The 20263-nt window shown below is 58.5% G+C and overlaps 1 protein-coding gene and 2 long non-coding RNA genes across 3 annotated transcripts; all 3 read right to left on the bottom strand.

Moving 5' to 3' along the window:
- Positions 1 to 94: 94 nt before the first annotated feature.
- LAMB2 (laminin subunit beta 2) lies at positions 95 to 12132 on the bottom strand. The gene is made up of 33 exons (XM_034998467.1): positions 12042 to 12132; positions 11869 to 11954; positions 11579 to 11751; positions 11352 to 11487; positions 11197 to 11270; positions 10598 to 10786; positions 10443 to 10506; positions 10006 to 10208; positions 9797 to 9917; positions 9277 to 9465; positions 8887 to 9066; positions 8655 to 8767; positions 8312 to 8391; positions 8090 to 8222; positions 7748 to 7906; positions 7543 to 7670; positions 5680 to 5812; positions 5304 to 5496; positions 5081 to 5224; positions 4628 to 4859; positions 4381 to 4544; positions 4073 to 4297; positions 3772 to 3989; positions 3564 to 3660; positions 3102 to 3474; positions 2823 to 3007; positions 2124 to 2365; positions 1691 to 2039; positions 1165 to 1372; positions 946 to 1087; positions 685 to 861; positions 435 to 594; positions 95 to 352 (listed from the first exon to the last, which is right to left on the bottom strand). The coding sequence occupies exons 2-33, from the start codon at positions 11951 to 11953 to the stop codon at positions 216 to 218; spliced, it is 5406 nt and encodes a 1801-aa protein (XP_034854358.1). The 5' UTR covers position 11954; positions 12042 to 12132; the 3' UTR covers positions 95 to 215.
- A 1027-nt stretch (positions 12133 to 13159) lies between these two features.
- LOC118005989 lies at positions 13160 to 16989 on the bottom strand. The gene is made up of 4 exons (XR_004677911.1): positions 16557 to 16989; positions 14631 to 15184; positions 14388 to 14517; positions 13160 to 13567 (listed from the first exon to the last, which is right to left on the bottom strand). It is a non-coding gene; the product is annotated as an uncharacterized LOC118005989 (long non-coding RNA).
- A 203-nt stretch (positions 16990 to 17192) lies between these two features.
- Positions 17193 to 19998, bottom strand: LOC118005988. The gene is made up of 5 exons (XR_004677910.1): positions 19791 to 19998; positions 19090 to 19282; positions 18859 to 18997; positions 18535 to 18765; positions 17193 to 18455 (listed from the first exon to the last, which is right to left on the bottom strand). It is a non-coding gene; the product is annotated as an uncharacterized LOC118005988 (long non-coding RNA).
- Between the last annotated feature and the right edge of the window lie 265 nt (positions 19999 to 20263).

Raw genomic sequence — 20263 nt, 5'->3', positions numbered from 1 at the left:
GGTGCCTTGGCCTCGCCCTGGCCCCACGCTGGTGGCATCCTGAGGTTCCGCCCAGAGACCCCGCCCTCCCCAAATCACAGGCCGGACGACACAGTGGGGATTCACAGCGGTTTATTGGGGGCCTGGTCAGGCTAGGAACTTTCCCATGCAGAGGCAGTAGCGGGGGCGGGGCGGGGCGGGGCGGGGCGGGGCTGGGGAACGGAATCGCGCAGGGGTCACTGGCAGGTGTTGTAGATCTGGACCTGCAAGTTGATGGCTTGAAGCACACTACGCATCCGGGCCTCCAGCCCATCCAGCTGGGCTGCTTTGCCTTCCAGTGCCCGCTCGTTCTCCTCATAGGTGCCCTCCAGCTCTAAGGAAGGGCAGGTCTCGGCGGAAGGGTCCGTCTCCCACAAGCCCCGCACCTCTGGCCTTCCACCCACCCCAGTCCTCACCTTGCAGCCGTTGCAGCTTGTCCTGAGCAGCCTGCAACAAGCCTCGAGCCTCATCCCGAAGTTGCTCTGCCCGCGCCTGTGCAGCCAGCACCCCCTGGGCCTTGCGCTCAGCCAAGGCCTTCACTGTCTGGTACTGGTCGCCTAGTGGGCCCTGCAGCAGCTGGGAATATAGAGGGCAAAGTCAGCGTGGTGGCCCAGTGGACCCCGGCCTCTACCCCAACCCCCACCAGCTGGCTCTGCCTCAACCCACCTGCTCAGCTTCCCGGGCACGACCCTGGGCACTGCCTGCTGTTTCTTCAGCACTAGAGGCTGCCAGGCTATTCCCTGCTCGTTTCAATTTCAGAGCCTCCAGGAGACCATCCAATTGCTGAGCCCGCTCCCCTGCAGAGCTCAGTGCCTGCTCCGCACCCGCCATCTTCTCCTGCACCTGTTAAGGGTGGACCCAGGGTTAAACAGGTCCATGGGTGCGTGCCCATAATCTTGCCCTACTGATGTCCCAGAGAGACCACACCTGGTGCAGGGTCCGCTCCGTGTCCTGTGTGTCAACTACTGCCCCCTGGATGGCACCCTGAGCAGCACCCTGGGCCCTCTGGGCTTCCTCCAGTGCTGCCTGTACTGTTTCTGCCTTCTGTTTCTCACCCTCAGCCCGGCTCCTGAGGAAGAGAGGGAATCAGGGCCTGTGAGTATCAGGACCAGGTGTCAAGGATAGGGGCCAGGATCATGATCAGACCTTGCCCGCTGTGCATCTTGTAGCAGCTGCTCTGCCCGACGCACATCTCCCACGGTACGTGCCAGGATTGTGTCCACATCCGCCAGGCTCCGGACCCTCTCTGCAATCTCGCCTGCCAGGTGCTGAATCTGCTCAGGTGATGCTGGGATGGAGAGCTCTAGCACTCGTGTGGCCACCATCTCAATGCTATCGGGATCCGCCCCCTCCTCTATTGGGGACACAGGCAAGGGCTTAGGGACACAGATTCTCCGGCATGGGTGTCAGACACAATCTTGGGGTGTGGGACCACACATGGAATATGGGGTTGTTAATAGGCATAGTGATGTAACTACAAGGACAGGAACTGTAAGTGAGCACACACTCGGGGTCATGGACTTCAGGACCACATATAGGCAAGGGTTGAGAGATTAGACATGGAGTCATAAACACAGGTCCAGTGCCGGCCTGAGTATGAGCCCAGGGACACAAGTATGAACACAGACACAGGTAAAACAACCACATGGCCTGGGCCACACGGGAGGCTCACGGCTGAGGAAGTCCTTCACATTCTGGATAAGTTCCCGAAGCTCTTGGTTGGCCTTCTCCACCTGTCCCCTGGAAGCATTAGCCTTGTCCAGGGCTGCCTGGGCCCGCTGTTGTGCCTCGCCTGCCTGCCGACGGGTCTCAGCCACCTGGCTGAGGATGCCACCACCTTCTGCCAGAGCCCGCTGCAACTCTGCCTGTGTGTGCCGGGCCCGACCCAGTGCCAGGTCCGCCATGGCTACTGCCCCGTTGCAGCCGAGGCCCCCACAGCGGGGTTGCCCATCCTCGTCCAGACAGCCAGCACCCCCGCAAGGGCTTGTAGCACAGGGTGCATCCCCCGGGGGTCCACACACCTGCCAGGCACAGAACAAGTCAGGGCCCTGTGGAAGGAACAGCCACAGCCACAGCCACATGTCCCACCCCACACTGTGCCTTACCAGTTCATTTATGGCTGTCAGGCTCAGGGAACGGGCACGGGCAGAGAGCTCGCCTAGTGCCCGTTGGTTGGCCATGTGTTTGCGGTTGAAGTCCTCCCTCTGGGCACCCATCAGCACCTCTGTCCGGTGCCGAGTATCTGCTGAGCTGCTCACAGGGCTGGGCACCGTCAAGGCTGATGTGTTGGCACGATGTTCTGCCTCTGCAGACAGACTGTGGGCGTGGCGGATGCTATCATAGGCACCTACATTGGGCAGAGGCTGGCAGTCAGCTGAAGATCACCTAACCCGGGGCACCTGGATTAAGCGTCTGACTCTTGATTTTGGCTCAGGTCATGATCTCAGGGTCGTGACATCAAGCCCTGCATTGGGCTCTGCGCTGGGCATGGAAACTGCTAAATATACTCTCTCTCTCTCTCCCTCTCCCTCTGCCCCTCCCTGCTCGCTCGCTCTCTTAAAAAAAAAAGGGGGGGGGCGCCTGGGTGGCTCAGGCAGTTGGGCGTCTGCCTTCGGCTCAGGTCATGATCCTGGAGTCCTGGGATCGAGCCCTGCATCGGGCTTCCTGCTCGGCGGGGAGCCTGCTTCTCCCTCTCCCTCTGCCGCTCCCCCTGCTTGTACTCTCTTTCTCAAAAAAATAAAATCTTAAAAAAAAAAAAAAATCACCCAACCCTGGTCCACCTGCCTCGCTGGCCAACAGCTCACCCAGGAAGTTTGAATGCTTGAGCAGGTCCAGATGCTGATCCAGCTGCCGCAGTGTGAGATTAAGCGCAAGCCCATCTCGCTCCAGATTGCTCAGTGCATGGTTGGCATTGAAGTTCTCATCCTGCACATCTGTCAGTTTTGCCTCCAGCTGGGTCAGGTGCTCAGTGGCCTCTCCAATTGCACGCCTGTGCCAGTAGGGGGTGGTGTTTAGAGAAGCTTCAGCCCTAGTCCACAGGGTCTCCGCCCCATCCCTCCATGTATCCTCAGGCCCATCCGCACCGCAGATCCTCTGTGGCCTCCACGAGCTGTGCAGTGGAGGCAGCTGAGGCGTTGCGGGCACCCACAATCCCCTGCACAGTCCCCAGCTTCTCCTGTATGTGCCAGAAGCTGCTCTCAGAGGCACCCAGTACACCCGTCTGCTGCAGCTCCTGTGCCCGCTGCTCCAGGCGCCGTGTACGGGCAGCCAAGTCCTGTACCACGCGGTCCCAATCCCCGAAGCATGCGTGGCATGGTAGGCAAGCAGGAAAGACCCCTGAGAAGCCACGGGCACACTGGTCACAGCGCACGCCTGACACGCCTGGGCGGCAGCTGCAGTGCCCCGTGGAGCGGTGACACTGAGGTGTGTCTATTCCACGAGGGTCGCAATCACAGGCTGCGGGAAAGGGCAGACCACAGAATTAGGGTGCCAGCGGGGCATCCTGGGAAGCCCCCCAGCCACCCTGGCCCTGCTGACTCTCTCACCACGGCACTGCAACCCAGGGTCTCCCCAGTGGAGCTCCTGGCACTCAGAACAGGTTCGCCCACCAAAGCCAGCATGGCAGTGGCACTGCCCTGTGAACTAGAGTGGGAACAGGGCAGAGGTCAGCGCCTCAATCAGAGGCTAAGCTCTTGAGACTCGAGACAGACAGCTGGCCCCATCCACCCAGAGATCCACAGGAGGGTCCTGTACCTCATTGCAGGTGGGGCCTCTGGCTCGGCTTGGGTGGCAGGCGCAGGGCTGGCAGCCATGGCCACTGGTAAGGTTCCAGAAGTTGGGGGCACAGCGGTCACAGCTGGGGCCCTGGACATTGGGGAGGCATGGGCACTGCCCACTACTTGGGTCACAGTTGCAGCGGTCAGTGGACAGGCACTGCTGGGGATCTGTACCCAGCAAGTTGCAGGTGCAGCCTGGGCCAGTCAAGCACATTAATCAAGGGGAGCCCGAGCAGCAGAGCCCGACCCCCGCCATCCCCTCCCAATCCCACACTCACGGTGACAGCTCTGTCGGGCAGCCTGCCCATGGAAGCCAGGCTTGCAGTGGGCACAGTGTGGCCCCTCCGTGTGGTGTAAGCAGCGCAGACACTCTCCCGTGCGGGGGTCACAGGCATCAGGGTCCGTGGGGTCAATGTTCCCACTGCACTCACATGGTTGGCACTGGCCACCTGGCCTTGACGGGTCCCCAAAGTACCCAGGGGCACAAGCATCGCACCGCAGCCCTGCCCACATTTGGGGAAGGCATGAGTATTCAGTTCAGCTGCCCCACCCTGATCCCACGCCTGCACCTTATCTATCTACTCACCTGTGTAGCCTGCCCTACAGTGGCACGTGATCTGCTGGGAGTACCCATCCCGATGGCAAGAAGTAGCAAAGTGCCGCCGGCTCCCAGGGCCTTCAGGGCAGGGACAGGGCCGGCACTGGCCCCCATATGGGAGCCGTGGGTCCCCATGGAAGCCAGCAACGCACCTTCGGGGAGCAACAGGAGGAGAGATGTGGTCCCGGAGCAGCCTTCCCACCCACCCACCCTCTCCCAGCTGCTCCAGGCTCACCTTTCACAGTGCTCACCCCCTGTGTGATCGCGGCAGCCCAGGCAAACTCCCGTGAGGGTGTCACACTCGTCTGCATGCCCGTTGCAGACACATGGCCGGCAACTAGGGAATCCCCACTGGCCCCGCTGGCAGCCATCACAGCGAAGCCCGAAGGCACCAGTTCGGCAGGGGCATTGCCCGCTGGTCCCCTCGCACAGGCCACTGAGTGCCCCCTCGGCGCTGCACTGGCAGGCTGGGGGCAAGGCAGAGGCTGAGCCAGGGAAGGGGTTTGAGGGAATCTAGGTGGGGTCAGGGCAGGAAAGTCAAGGAATCGAAGAGAACTTCCAGTGCCCCAGTGCTGGGAGTATGGGCTCTAACTCAGAGTCAGAGAAAGGAAGAAGCACAGTTGGAGGGAGGACGGGGGACAGTCGTGGGGAGGAGAGAGAGTAAGAGGGAAGAAAGGCAGGCAGTTACCTTGACAGCCTGTGGGGCCAAAGCCGTAGAAGCCAGGGGCACAGAGATCACAGCGGCGCCCCACCACCGCAGGTTTACAAAGGCACTGGCCGCCGTGGGGATTGCACTCAGAACTCAGTGAGCCCTGGGGGTCACACTGACAGGCTGTGGGCCAGGGGGAGAGGGCCAAGTCAGACTGGGGCCCCACACCTCTGCCCCACCAGCCCACAGCACAGACACTCACGCAAGGCACCGTTGTAGAGCAGGGCGGACAGGCTGATGAGGAGGGGGGCGCAGGCCTCCGAGGGAGGGGTCTTGCTGGGCACCAGCCCCTCCTCGTGGCAGCGGTAGCGTTCAAAGGTGGCACGGCGCTCCAGAGCAGTAGCATCCCCCCCACTAAACATCTCCAGCACCAGGACACGGGGTAGCAGCACCAGCTGAAGCAATGAGCAAGGAAGAGTGAGGCCCAGACCCAGGACGCTATCGGCACTGCCAGAGAGCACTGAGCACCACCACGGGCCTGCCTCTTCTGTCATGGGCCCCTCCTGTCCGGCCCCCGCTACAGGTCCCATCCCGCACACCCTGCCTTCTTGGTCGGTGTGGGGAGAGGGGCTATTCACCGAGTCAATGAGCAGGCTGGGTGCAGAGTAGGGAGCCTCAGTTTGGGCGCTTCCCCCTGTTCGCACCAGCTTCAGATGCAGTTTGTAGGAGATGCCAGGCTCAAGGCAGACAGGTCTGGGAAATACCATATACCTGGGCGGGGTGGGGGGATAAAAACAGGTATGGGGTTCATCCAGGGACCCTGTACCCACCATCCTAGGCCTCCCCACCCCGCACACCAGCAACCAAATCACTGGCCAAGAAAGACACTAGGCTGGGCTGGGTCATGCCAACAGACAGCTGGAAAGCCTGACAGAGAATTTATACAGGAGATTTCCACAAACATGCCTCACTGGAATCCCATACTTGTGCAGACCAATCTCTAAAAACACTCCCTACAACCTTGCAACCACACAGCATTTCCCTGGCACAAATACCTGCCAATTTTTCTTTAACGGCCCCCTCACACTTCCTCCAACCTTGACCTCCAACCTCTGCTCTTCTTCACCAAGACTACATCATCCCCGCCCGCCACCTGGCCCTGCCTTTCCTAGGTTATTCTCATCAGTCTGCAAACCCATGCTAGGGTTCTTTTATCTCCCTTGGAAACATCTTCCCTCAATCCCTGAGTCTCCCTTAGCTCTTACCTTGTCTTTGCTTTCCTGCCCAACAAATTCCTAAAACCGGACTGTGGTCACTGCCACCACTCTTGCCTCCCACGCCAATGGAGTTTTTATGCCAACATGCATGGGAACAGCCTGTACCAAGCTCACCAACGACCTCCATGTGGCCAAACCCAGCAGCCTCCTCTCTGTTCCTGTCTGCTCCAGCATTCAGCGGCATGCAATGAAAGCAGTGCACCCTTCTTCCTGAGACACTCTTCTCTCCCCTTCTGGAACCCTGTCCACACTGCTGATTTTCCCCCACCCCCAAATCCTCCTTCTCTACTGGCCTCAAACACCCCACAGCTTGGTTCTGGCCCTCTTTCCTTTCTCTGGTCATTTCATTTAGACCTAACCCTTCAGTGACAAGTCCCAGATTTATATCTCCAGCTTGAGGCCTCCCAGGAATTCCAGACACAGAAATCCAACCACCCACTGGCCTTCTCCTCCATGCCTAAGTACCTCGGAACTGCTTCTCCCTATGTCTCTATCTCAGTAAAGAGCCCAATCCTCACCCAGATGAACAAGCCCAAAACGCTAGAGTCATCTTTCCACTTTCTCTCTCCTTCCTACATATCTGAGCCATCAGCTCTGCCGCTGGAACCCTCTGGAACCTTCATCATCTTGTCACATCAACTGCTAAACCTCTGTCCAATCCACTGTCACTCAGCTAACTCAAAAGCCTCCACCTTTAAGTCTATTTTCCACTCCTCAAGTAGAGGGATCTTTGTTAAAAGCAAATCGCAGTTGGTACAATGTCTATAATGGGTACGGCCCATTATACACTGCTCTCTCCACTCTGTGTATTGTTTGAATACTTAAATAATAGAACGTTAAAAAAGAAGGTGATGAAAAAAGATACATGAAAAAAATACTACCCAAAATGTAAGAACACAATTATCAGACCAGTCACATCCTGCTCAGAATGCACTGATGCCTTGCCTTTCCCCTGTGGGCATTCCCTATAGTGACACTGAATGGCTTCCCATTAAATCTTGCCACAGGCCTCTGGAACTCACACCCCTAAAAGAGCAGGACATGTTCTACTTCCTTCTTCTGACCTGTGCCATGCCTAACAGCACCTGGCAAACAGCACTCAGGAGGAGGCACTTGCAGCAAGGGACAGATGAATGAGCAGCGGTGTCTTCCAAGTGTCCTTCAGGGAATTAGGGCTGGCCCACAACCCTCCACCGTTACAGATGCTACCATTGGTACCCTCACCTGGTTTCTGGTTGCAGAGTCCCTGGGATGTGGTCATCCTTGGGCAGCACATACCCACACAGGCTGTGGGCAGACACAGGCCCTGGGCGCTGCACAGTCACTTCCATCTCTGCCCATTGCTCAGGGACCTGGGGGGATAGGATGATGAAGGAAACGCTACCACACCCGGAGGTTCAGCTCTGGGCCAGGTTTCACAGGGTCTGACCTGGGGCTCCAAGCGCAGCAGCAGGTCGTAGTCCATGGCTCTCGGCACAGAGGCCACCAGGAACTCCAGTGTCTGACCCTCCTGCAGCCTACCAAAGCCCCGGCCTGTCCAGGATGGAGTCCCAGTAGGGGTTGCCAAGCGCTCCACCACATCGAGCACCTGGGAGGGATGCAGCTCAGGGTGGGTGCTCAGGTAAGACACCATCCCTTCTGCCGCAGCCTGTCCTCACACCCCAGCTCTTCAGCCGAGGCCCTGTCCAAGGCCGGACACTCTCCCCAGACAAGTACCACCCACAACTCCACCTCTCCAACCCAAGCCCTGCCCTCCAACGTTGCCCCCTACCTGTCCTCGGGTGTCCTCGGCCTCCCAAGTTAGGTGGTCAAGGAAGGGCCGGAAGTAGCCAGGCTGCACCTGCTCACAGCGCCGCCCCACCATGTGCTGGCGACAGCGGCACTGGCCTGTGGCCTCATCGCACCTGGGAAGCCCACAGGTACTCAAGAAGGGCCCCCTCTCCTGCCCAGGATCTTTCCCCACCCCTCCTGGGACCCCGGATACAGCACTCACTGGGGATCCAAGGCACCACCCACGTCGCAATCACACGGACGGCAGCCAAGCAGGTCATGGCTCAGGCCCCAGTGACCAGGCTAGGGGAGAGGAGGTTGCTGGGGGCTAGAAACAGACCCCCTTGCCACCCATCCGGGAATCCAGTGACAGCTCTCAGCCTCTACCACCCCTTGGTGAAAACACGGTCCCTAGACCATGGCTCCCACCCTTTACCTCCCAGACCTGAGACCTCTCAGCCAGGAATGGACCCTAAGATCTCCGCACCCACCCAGTAGGGCATAGACACCACCTCCTAGCCCGGATAAGTGCAGGACCCCAGACCCCCAAGCCCCTCCAGTCGCACCAGGCAGCGGTTACAGCCACGTCCAGTCACTAGACGCTTGCAGAAACAGGTTCCACTGTTGGGGTCACAGGAGGTGACCCCAGGCACTGTGCCCCGTGCATCACACTGACACCCTGCAGGGAAGGAGACCCATCACACTCTGAGGAGCTGTGGCAGTGCTGGTGTTGAGTTGGGCCAAAAGTAAGAAGTCAGGGTTAAGGTCAGGACAGGAGCGAGGGCAAGAAGCACATACGCCGGCAGCCGGCAGGGTCACTGGCACTGAGCCCGAAGAAGCCATCACGGCATCGCTGACAGCGAGAGCCCACCACATGTGCTTTGCAGCGACACTGGCCCGAAACCAGCCCCAGGGCAGGATCATCATGGGGATCGCAGCGACCACCGTCTTGGGAACCCATGGGGTCACAATCACAGGCTGAGGGCAAAAAGAGATGCAGGGTCACCCTATCCCAACTAGCCCAGCACCACGCATCTCCCTAGCCTCCCCGACACTGGATTCCCAGCCTGGCTCCACCCTATGCCCCCCACCCCCACCCCAAACCCCTGCAACCTGGACAGCAGTCTGGCCTCCTAGTTCCTACCCCAGACTCAGCCTTCCCTCTCCCATGCCCAACCCCAGCCTCACAGCGGCACACGGCTGGGTCCCGGAGGTCCTTGCTTGGGTCACGGTAGAAGAAGGGTCGGCAGAGCTCACAGTGGCGCCCAGCTGTATTGTGCTGACATCCATCACACACACCTCCACTCACGTTCCCAGACGCCAGGTATACAGCCATGTCAAAGTGGCAGCTGTGGGCGTGCCCGTGGCACTCACACTCTTGGAGGGACGGGAAGGCAGGACAAAGGCCCATTGAGGGACCACGTCCTGAGGATAAGGGGTGTAGGGGTCCCAGTGATACCGCAGGTCCCTGACACAGGCCAGAATTTGTGGGTGGGGGCTCAGATACTTTAAGGTTTCAGCATCATACTGGGCCCCTGACCAGAGAAGACTTGGAAGAGGGTTAAGGGAGACCCTAGGGGCATCAAGGCCTGGACACCCTTCGGACATAGCCTGGGTGTTAGGCGTTTGACCAACCAGCTCTAAGTTCTACCCATGGCACAGCCAGGCCACAGTGTTCTGGGGCTACGGGGACCAGGACCTCACTCACTCCTGCAGGCATGACTGTGGCCATCCTCAGCTGGATGCCAGGGCAAGTCATGATAGAAATCCTGACACTGCTCACAGTTGAGGCCACGAGTGTTGTGTTTGCAGATGCAGGCCCCATGAACCTAGGAGGCAGAGAGGCAAGTGGTCAGCACTGTCCAGCCAGGCCTGTCCCTGCCCCCAGCCCTATTCCAGCCAGCTGAAGTCCCTCACCATGCCCTCAGCATGGGTTGGTGCTCCTGGGGCGGGTGCACACTGCGAGGCGTGTCCATAACAGAAGCAGTTGCCACGCACAACCAGCTCGTAGAGGGCATAATAGTATTTCTCACGGATCTCCCGCCGTGGGTCGAGCAGGTTGTCCCCCAGTGTATGCAGGCGTGTCAGGTTCACCCGTAGGTTGGTGATCTTCAGCAGGTCTAAGTGGGGGGAAAGGATTGGGAGCCAGCTGGCCAGGGAGGCTCTTGTTGCCCCATGCCCACTCAGGGGCTGCAGCTGCCAAGGTCACCTTGGGAGACCTTCTGTCTACTGCTACATGAGCTAAATTGGACTTGGCACCTGCCCCAAGAAGCACCCAAAATAGCTACTGAGGCCCCAAATAGTCACCAGTCGGACGCTGGGACTGTGCCAGGCTCAAAGAGAGGAACACTCACTCTGGATCCATGGGCTATAGGGGTCTGGGATAGGGATGGCAGGATCCAGCACACGATAGATGACCTGGAGGGACATGGAGCCATTAGAGACACTGGACCCTGCCTCAGGCCCATCATCCCCCTCTTCCTGCCCCACATCAGATCCCAGCTCTCACCTCGCCTTCAGTGGATGGCTCAATCTCTGAGTAGCGGGACTCACAGACTACATCATCCCAGTGCCGTGGTGGGGCGAGTGGGACTCCTGGAAAGTCAGCCCCACAGTCATAGGAAAAATATCGGTACACATGCCAGGTACGTCCAAAGTCAGCTGAGCGCTCCACCAGCATGGCAGCAGGACGAAATGTCTGGGTGGGGGGCATGGCTGATCAGTGAATATCAGGACTCAAGTCTAGCCCAGGCCCATCAAGAGAGCCCTGCCCAGCTGGGGCTTGCCCTGAAGCAGCTCATGGACAGGTGGGGGTGACCACTGGAAGCCAAGCAATAGTCAGGGAGGGCAGCCACTTCTGGGGGAAGGCTCAGGGGTCATGGGGCCCAGGGAAGCAGCACCTAATCCAGCCTCACGTTGGGGCAGCATGGGCAAAGGCCTGGAGGCAGAAGGCAACAGAAGGTGTGGGAGACGAAGGAGCCTCCCATGCAGCCAGACAGAACACAGCATATGAGCTCAGCAAGACTGGGCTAAGGAGCTGGGACTCTGTTCAGGGGCAATGGGGAGCCAAGCAGGGTGATTCAAGCAGGCTCCCAGACATGCGGGCACCTTGAAGGTCATAATGAGGTGCGTGAAATGAAACTCAGCCTCCAAGTCCAGCTGGATGGTGACCACGGGGACACCTGGGGCAGGAGTCGGAGGTCAGGGACTTGAGACTACTGGTGGGCAACCCTGCTCACCCCATGCCCCACCCACGGCCTCACCATTCTCTGACTGCCACCAGGCTGCCCGGCGCTGTGGTGCAAAGCTGGTAACTACATTCTGGATGCGATGGCTGTTTGGGTTGTCTCTAGCAGAGAAGGGGCGCCGGGAGTCACACAGGAAGCACTTCTTCTCATCCTGGGTTGGGTCAGAGTCAAGGTCAGGGTCAGTGTCTCAGGCAGTGGCAGCACCCCCTACCCCCCAGTCACCCCATCCCACCCAGGCGCACCTGCAGGTGACTAACGATGCAGTAGGGCTGGGGGCCACGCAAACCACAGGTGGATGAGGCAGTTAGTCTGTCAGCACGGCCGACTAGCAGGTCACCTGTGGCAGGGTAGCAGCTTCCCCTCGAACAGCCTGGCACATCGGGGGCCAGCGCCTGGGCCAGGGCGGTGGCCAGCACTGGGAACAGTGGGTCAGCCAGTTCTGCTGCGCTCCCACCCAGTAGCCCCAGGGTTGGCTCCCCCAGGACCCACCATCCCATCCCACAAACCCCAGGCCTTCACCAGGCCCTCTCACCACTCAGCAGTAGGCCCAGTCGAAGCTCCCAGGGCCCAGGCTGTCCCCGCAGGTCCCTCCCTCGGTCCCCTGAGGCCCGCTCCATCCTGGAGAGGAGGGGAATCCAGATGAGGGGTGATAAGAGGTCCAGAGCCTGTGCCCACCTTCCCCCTCCCTTGGGGTCCCGTGCATACCCTGCCCGCGTAAGTCCGCGACTGATTTCCCACTCAATCCTCCGGCCCGCGGCCCCTACATTAGCTGAGTCCTGCGACTTTGAGCAAAGTTGAGAAGCACGGCAAGAAGGAAAGCATGGAGTGGATTTTGGGCAGGAGTACATTTCCACACAGAGGTTCCCCTCCCACCTCTCCAGAAGCCACCCTCATTCTAGAAACCAGACACAGGCCACCTCGCCTGCAAATCTTTATTGAGCTCCCTTGCCCAGACCTGTGCAGAGCAAGGGGAAGGGGGGTTGTCTTTAAGCCACCACAGTTAGGGGGCGCACCAAGGAGGGGGTGTGGCATGAGCTAAGGAAAAAGAGTCTGATCTGAGACTTCAAATGGCCCACGGAACACAGCCTTTGTCCCTAGCATTGTAGGTGCTGTGGAAGTCACCATCAGTGAGGCTGTTCAGTCCCAGGGCTCCAGCATCAGCGGGGAGGTGAGAGGCACACACAGAGATCAAGCTCTCTATTTAGGGAGGTGGGAGACTTTAGGTTGGCCTGGCCCAAGCGACAGGACAAGAAGCGGGTAGGAGGAAAGATGGAGAAAGGTCATCCTCTGCCCAAGTCACGGCTCCAGGGCTCCCCACCTCCCTTAGTCACTACAACAAGTAGGCACAAGAAGTGCTTTCTCAGTTTCCCAGTGTGAAAATGGGAGCTGGGCAGTCGACAGAGGCAGTGAGTGAATCCAGATCTTATGGCCATTCATCCGCTCCAGACCTTCTGGCCCGCCGGGAGGCCTGAGCCCGGGCTTGGAATGCGGGCTGCTAACAAGTGCCCCACCCTGGCCCCTGGGACCACAGGCGGGACCACGGGACTCCGCAGGTCTGTAGGACCAGGGCCTGGTGGCTCTGAGCTGCCACAGCTGTGCCCACTCTGTCTGGGGCCAGGTGGAGAGTACCCAGAGCTGTGGGACCGGGGGAGAAAGCTGGGGTTCTTCCGGGGGGGGGAATCACCAGGCTTCTCCAGAAGAGTCTGAGCAGGGGAGCAGTCAATCTACTGGACTTTCAGGGTCTCTGGGAGTCATTCCAGTTATCTGGAGTAGGGGTCTCCAGTTACCCGGGGCTCATGTAGTCAACCTGAGGGGGCTCAGGGATACTAGAGGTGACTCAGAATTTTAGATCACTCAGAAAAGGATCTATCAAGGTCAAAGGCACTAGATGGCCTCTGTTGAGTTTTACATGATATCTGGTTTCTTAAGGACAGAGAATCACTGGAGGATATCATGGGGTCCCATGGGGGGTTACTCAGGGTCAATGGGTACTCAGTGGGGTCCTTGGTCTCTCAAGGTCAGGAGATTCTTGGGTCAGTCACTTTGAGTCACTCAGGTAGTCCCAGAGTCTGTCTTACCGGCATCCATAGACTGCAATCAGCAGGTGGCATTCACATTTGCCCATAGCCGCATGTGCTCAAGCAACTCTGCTGCCCGCAGCTCCAGGGCCCACAGCGTGGCTATCTTCTTGCCCAGTGTCTGCTCCTTCTGCACCAGGCGGCGCTCCAACCCTGAGGATCAGGTCATGTGAGCCACGCTCTGACCTTTGGCCCTAATCTCTGACCCTGGTCCTCAAATCTGTCATGACCTTAACTCTGACCTAAATGAGCTCTAACCCTAATCAACATTTGACCCCTGTTCTGAACTTTGACCCCAGCCCTGACCCTCCCACACCATCCCTGTTCTGACTCTGACCCTCCCATCTGACCCTTATCCCACCCCATCCCCACCCCTGTGCCTGATGGAGGACACCTTCAGCTCTGGGCAGTTCCTGGCCTATGATGTCTGGTGCAGGGAGGGCACCTTGGATCTGACCCAGCCGGAGGGCAATGCCCACTGCCCCATTTTGGGGGAGGGGCACCCCCAGCCCACGCCATGCCATGAGCTCCACACTTGCAGTATCTGCTCCTTCTTCTGTGGGAATTAGGGTAGGAATCTCAGATGTGAACTCTGATCTCTGACCCAACAAACACTGACCCTAACCTCTCACTGACCCTGCCTCTGACATGACTACATGGTGTGCTAAGGGCTAACAAGAACCAAACGTTAAATTTTCAGGAATTTTGTGACTCAGCTGGTAAACGGTAGGTAAACTAAAGTCAACCATGGTGGATTTACTTATACCAGGGAAACTAGCAAACACTACAAATCAGTTCCCTTTGACCTCCAGCCAATTGTTAAACATTTACCTGCATACTAGTGCTCCCACCTGACCCCTGGTCAGCCCTTATGAGTATTCCTCATTCTGGAAGGAGTATCGTAGCAGTATCCCAGATGCCCACCTGCCCCTGCCCTCAGCTGTGAACAGACACACAACAAGCAGACAGGTACCCAAGAGGAGGATCTGCACAGTTGCTTGCACATGCGCTATGGTGGCCACACCCCAGGGCCCCCTTGTCCAATGCCATGTCTCCTGGGCCTGGATTCCTGTGGCGCTTGCTGTGGCCTGGATTTGCTGCATCTGGTAGGGGTGGGTAAGATGTGGAATGTGTCTCCTGCAACCCTATGGCCAAGCTATGGTTCCCTATGACTCCCCCACCTTGGCCCCCATTCATGGCCCCAGTGGCTCTGTACCAGTCGCTGATGCTGCTCTAAGGCTGTGGCAGCTGTGTCCAGGCTATCGGAAGAGTTACGGGAAGCAAGCAGAGCCCACTGGGCAGTGGGCAGGGTCCCAGGGCAAGAGGGAACAACACAGGGTACAGGAACACAGCCATCCCAGGTCCCCAATCCCTGCATTCCTGCAAACAAGACAGGTGATCCAGTGAGAAATGCATGTCCCAAATGCCCTAGTGCCCTACATCCAGGTTATGGCTAGAAGAGAGTCCTGGCCTTGGCGAAACCCCTATAGTGATCCATATCTCCACCCACCACTCCCGCTTTGACTAGGAGTCTCAGAAGCTGTGGATGCAACATCTGCACCCTGTTGACCAGCTCCTTCAGTTTCAGCTCCCACACAGCTGTCCCTGTCCCTGGCTGGCCCATCCCCCGAAGCAGCTGCTCCATCCACCTCTGGGCCTCTCGGGCCTTTCCCAGGTTGCTGTCCGGTTCTCCAAATGTGGCCATAATCTGGGCTTCAAGCAGGGCCTCCTGGGAAAGCAGGGCAGCTGAGGAGACCTGGGCCGCAGCATCTGCAGGGGATGGCAGTGAGGGATAGAGGTGACTCAGGGCTCCACTGGCTGAGGCAGGGCCAATCAGCCTTCTGGGTTCCCCAGATACATAAGCAAGCGCACCTGGCCCCTTCCTTCTGCCCCAGCCTAGCCTTTACCCCCACCTGCCCACCCGCCTGCCCATTAGGCCTCACCTTGGGCTCCTGTGGCCCTTTTGGACCAGGCCAAGCCCTTGACACAGTCTAGCTGCTGGGATAATTCTTCCAGCTGTTCACACTGCCTCCTAACCCATGGCTCTCTTTCTGCCACAATCTGCCCTGTGGCCCACAGTGTCTGGACCAATGCAGTCACTTTCCTCCCACAGGAAGATGGAGTTATCAGCCTGACCAGACATGTACTCTCCTCCATGACTCCTCACTCAAGAAAACCCACCTAACTCCAAAACCCAGGACTCAGACAGGCCAACCTGAGACCTTCTGAAATCCCCAACCCTGAGAAGCTAGCTGGAGACCTCCTCCTTACTGACCCAAGACCCCTTGGCGAATCCAGCTATCTACTCCGTAAGTTGCTCCAGAGTCCCCGCAACAAAGGTGAAGAAGATTCCAGGAGAATCTGTGCTTGCTGGAGTATCCCCTCCAGGGCCTGCAGGTGTCCACCCTGGCCCCTAGCACCCCAGTCAGGCATCCCCTGGTATAGGGAGGTGACCTTCTGGGCCACAATTTCCAGCTGCAGCTGGAGCAGAGCTAGACATAGGTCCCAGGAGGTGAAACAGGTAGGGCAGGACATGCAGTGTGGGAAGCCACCTCTGGAACCACGGGCACATGCCTGGCACCTCATCCCCAAATGCCCTCTCTGTATAAGCAGGCACCTGTGTGTGGATCACAGCTGGGCAAGATGGAGCCCTGTGGGTCACGGGCACAGGCTGTGGAGGGGAGCAGGCAGCTCTTGCCCCAGCCTTGCCTCCAAGAAGCCTGGAGAACAGCCCTGTGTGAGTGGGAGGGTGCACACAAGCCTTTGCCTAAGCCACTGCTCAGAATGACCACGGGCACTGGCATCTTCCCTGGCCACAGAGGCCATATGGCATGGCAGCCTTTGGGCAGGGAAACAGCACAATGCTCTGGAAGCTCTACAGTCCAGTCACGGGTCAGCTGGGGTACAGGACTGCCAGATGGGTTCAGAAAAGAGCCACCTGATGTGTGCTCTCTGTAGGAATACCCCACCTGGCCTTGCCAACAGCTTTTCATGAATATTTCTTTGAATTGGGGGGGAAACATCAATAAACATGCTGTGTTCTCCCTCAGGAAAGCCCCACTGTTCCCCTGCTACTCCACACTGGGCCCCTTCAGGGAAACATCATCCCTGGTGGTGTGGATCATGTGAGTGGCTTTCTCACCTCTGCATTCCTGCTCTGGGTCACCCCGGTACCCATCCTGACACCTGGAGCATGTGCGACCCTCGATCCTACCTGGCAGGTGCACTGACCTGGGACCTGAGGGAAGAGAGTGTGGGCCAGTGGGTAGGTACACAGCCTCCTCTGGGCCAGGGAGAAGGACACGAGTGTTCAAAGGCAGTGTATGCATACCAAGCACAGAGTCTTCTCCCTGCCCTGCTCCTGCCCTGGGCAGCATCCACACCTGTGCTTGGCCGAAGGCTTCTCCCTTTCCTGCTTCCTCTGGCCTGACCTCCTTGGCCAGCCCCCACCTTCCCACATTGCCAGCCTCCCACAGGCCCTCTGGGTTCTCAACTCCTGACTTGCTATTCTGTGTCCTGATCCGAACACCCCGCTGTCTCACCCTGATGTCTCCTTCACCCTGCCTCCCACCATCTCTTTGCCAAGGACATAAGAGCACACACGTCAGGCCTCGTTTCATTTGGTCGCGGATTACTCTCCTCCTGGAAACTCCTGCTCACAGTGGCCAAGCTCTCAATCCTCACCCTTCACCTGTGTCTCCTCAGCCTCCCCCCCAGCCCCTGCCACGTTCAGTCCACTTGCGGGGACCCATTCACAGCACATGGCTGCACGTGGGGTCAGGTACGTGTGGTCTCATGTCTGCCTTACCCCAAATCCCGCCATTATCTTATAGCTGATGTCACACAAAAGCAGAGACTCACACAGCTGTTTGCAGCCACACCCCCCGGTGCTGGTGGTCATGTGAACACTCACACCAGCCACAAGTTAACATCTTGTCAGAGGCACACACACCTTCACTCACACCCGGACACTGCCACAAGCTATGTGCAACGTGGCCTCACTCCCTGGGTGACATGCCGGCTGCACAGTGTGTTGGGCATGGCAGTTGCAGGGCTCACAGTCCCCCCAGGTTCCAGAAGAGAGGGGCACAGCGGCTACAGTCCTGCCCCAGTGTGTGGGGGCGGCAAGAGCACAGCCCACTGACCTGGTTGCAGAAGCAGGCTTCAGCCCAAGAGGGACACCGTGCAGGGACAGTGCCCTGGGGTCACAGCTGCAGCCTGGGGAAGAGGAAGGGTCTGAGGAAAGAGAACGCACCCACCCGCCTTGGGGTGTTCTCACCCATCCTAGCCACACACTCACGCGGGCAGCCCCCTGGACGCAGGGCACTGCCATAGAAGCCAGGCCTGCAGTGGGCACAGCTGGGACCTTAGGTGTGGTGCAGACAGTGTTGGCAGTCCCCACTGTGGGCGTCGCAGGCAGCAGGATCACGGGGACCGATATTATTGTTGCACTGACAGAGCCAGCACGGGCTCCTTCTGGGGTCTCCCCCTGGCCAAGGGTGCCCAAAGTAGCCAGAGGAACAGCGGTCGCAGCGGGGGCCCGGAAAGGATCGAGGTATGGGTGGGTTGTCTCAGGTGCCTTCCTGTATCCTTGTGGCCTGTGGGTCCCACGTATGCAGCCAGAAAGTCTGAGGTCGAGCCAAGAAGGCAGAGAACACAGAAGCTACATTACAGCCCACCTTCCTGGTTTACAAATTCCAGGTCTATAGCTCCTCCCATCTGCCCCTCCCTCCCTTGAACAGCAACTCCTCCAGGAGATGTGCCCAGCCTGCAGCTCCACATACAGGTGGCCCTGGCAAAGATTTGCCTCGTGGACCTGATGAGGTTGTGAACAAGTGAGCAGGGCCACCGGGTTGCCCTTGCCAAACAGCCCTCACCTGCATAGCCAGGTGCACAGAGGTATAGGACACGTCCACTCGCACTGTCCACATGGCAGGAAATCCCATGATAGAGGCCAGAGCCAGGGTGCCCAGGACAGGGGCAAGGTCTGCACTGCTGGCCTGAGCCCAGGGTGGGGTCTCCAGAATAGCCATCCAAGCACCTGCGGGCAGCAGCACATGGAATGGGACGTGGCCCACTCATCATAATTCCTACCCAGCCCTTCCAGCGACAGCGCTCACCTCGCACAGTGCCAGCCTGTGGTGGTTCCCGGCCAAGCCTGGCAGACCCCTGTGAGTGGCTGGCACAACTCAGCGTGTCCAGTGCAGGTGCAGGGCTGGCAGAGAGGGAAACCCCACCAGCCAGAGAGGCGGTGGGCACAGCGGTGACCAGCAAGGCCTGCCTGGCATGTGCACTGCCCACTCACAGGGTTACAAATGGTACTAGTGGCCCCTCGGTGTGGCAGTGGCACTCTGTGGGGAATGACAGGGCCGTCAAGCCTTGCGGAGAAAGGAGATGATTGGTCCCAGACCCCTCACCCATCCTCGCTGGCCCTGAAGGCTTACCACTGCAGCCAGTGGGCCCGATGCTGTATATTTCAGACATGCAGTCACAGGTACAACCAATGATATTGGGATGGCAGGGGCAGGGCCCACCTAGCGGGGTGCACAGTGTTCAGGGAACCCTGGGGGTGGCACTCACATGCTGGCAGGAAAAAGAGCGAGATAAAGTGAACCTCACGGTGCTTCCTGCAATCCCTATATTGCAGCCCCCTCAAGCCAGGGGGATATACTCACCAAGGCCACCCCCGTGGAGCAGGGCCAAGATGCTGCAGACAAGGTGGGCACAAACCTCAGGCATGGTGCTGGGGAGGCCAGTCCTTGCTGCCTCCACGCAGCCTGCCTTGTGGAGCTCCTGTAAGTGCTCTGTGGCCCCAGGGTCCACAGATCTCAGCCCAGGCAACTCCTTCACCCACGGCAAGAGCACAATCTAGTAGGAGGGTGGAGGGTGGCAGGCAGAGGGTAGTGAGCCCAGCCCCACTCACTATCACCTACTAACTACCCTTCCTTGTAGTGGATCTCACAGCCCCTTCCTACCCCTTTCCTAGTTCTCTTCTGAGTCTGTTTCTCCTTCCTGTCCCATGGCTCCCATCTAGTCCACGCAATGCCACCTCTCACTCAGAATCACTGCAGCAGCCTCCTCCTTGCAATCCATTCTCCCCCATGAATCTTCCCTGTTCAAGTCCCTTCCATGGCTCCCCACTGCCCCACAGTGCCCATATGTCTTTGGAGGTCTGGTGGCTGCCTATTCTCATCTTCTATCCTTCGCATATGCTTTGCTCCTGCCTGGATCCCCCTCCTTACACTATCCACCTGTCTCCATCCTCTTGGTGCAACTCCAGGCCTCTGCGACGCCTACTCCCCAGCCCTACTGCATCCACATCATTCTGCTATAATTTGTCCCCCCCAGAGGTGGGGTGGAACCCCTAGGACCTCACCGAATCCAGAAGGATAGTGCCCCCCTCTCGTCTCCGCATCCCCTTGGTCCTGCACAGCCTCAGGATCAGGGAGTAGCATGTCCCTAGTTCAGAGCAGAAAGGTCTGGATAAAACCACAGCTCTGCAGAGAGCAGGGAAGGAGTAAGGGTGGGATAAGGAGGCCATGATCATGTGGTCTCAGGGGTGTCCCATTTCTGCTGCATCTAGTATTTCATCATATGACCCATGCAAAAAAGACCAACTTCTTAAATCTTGATGTTTTACGTTCAGTCCCTGTTTTGACTGCTCTATGACATGATGATATTCCATATTGGAGATTTTCCACTTTGAGTGTTGTTTCAAATGTGTTGGCAGCATAATAGGGTCTTGCTATTGGGGGTTCTAGGGTCCTGCCTACCTGTGTGTGTAGGTCAAGGCCACCTGGAACAGCTGCTCTGAGCGCAGATGGGCACAGCAGGTGCTCCTGGACAGGG

The sequence above is a fragment of the Mirounga leonina genome, unplaced genomic scaffold (assembly GCF_011800145.1).
Source record: "Mirounga leonina isolate KUSES-001 unplaced genomic scaffold, KU_Mleo_1.0 Mir_94, whole genome shotgun sequence".
Lineage (NCBI taxonomy): Eukaryota > Metazoa > Chordata > Mammalia > Carnivora > Phocidae > Mirounga > Mirounga leonina.
The sequence above is the reverse complement of the archived record's forward strand: the minus strand, read 5'-3'. Positions and strand labels throughout refer to the sequence as shown.

Coding starts and splice junctions, on each gene's coding strand:
- LAMB2 (XM_034998467.1), bottom strand. CDS start 11,953: ATGGAGCGGGCCTCAGGGGACCGAGGGAGGGACCTGCGGGGACAGCCT. Junction 4,545..4,627: donor GGGGGTGAGCACTGTGAAAG/GTGAGCCTGGAG, acceptor TGCTCCCCGAAG/GTGCGTTGCTGGCTTCCATG. Junction 1,088..1,164: donor CAAGATGCACAGCGGGCAAG/GTCTGATCATGA, acceptor TCTCTTCCTCAG/GAGCCGGGCTGAGGGTGAGA.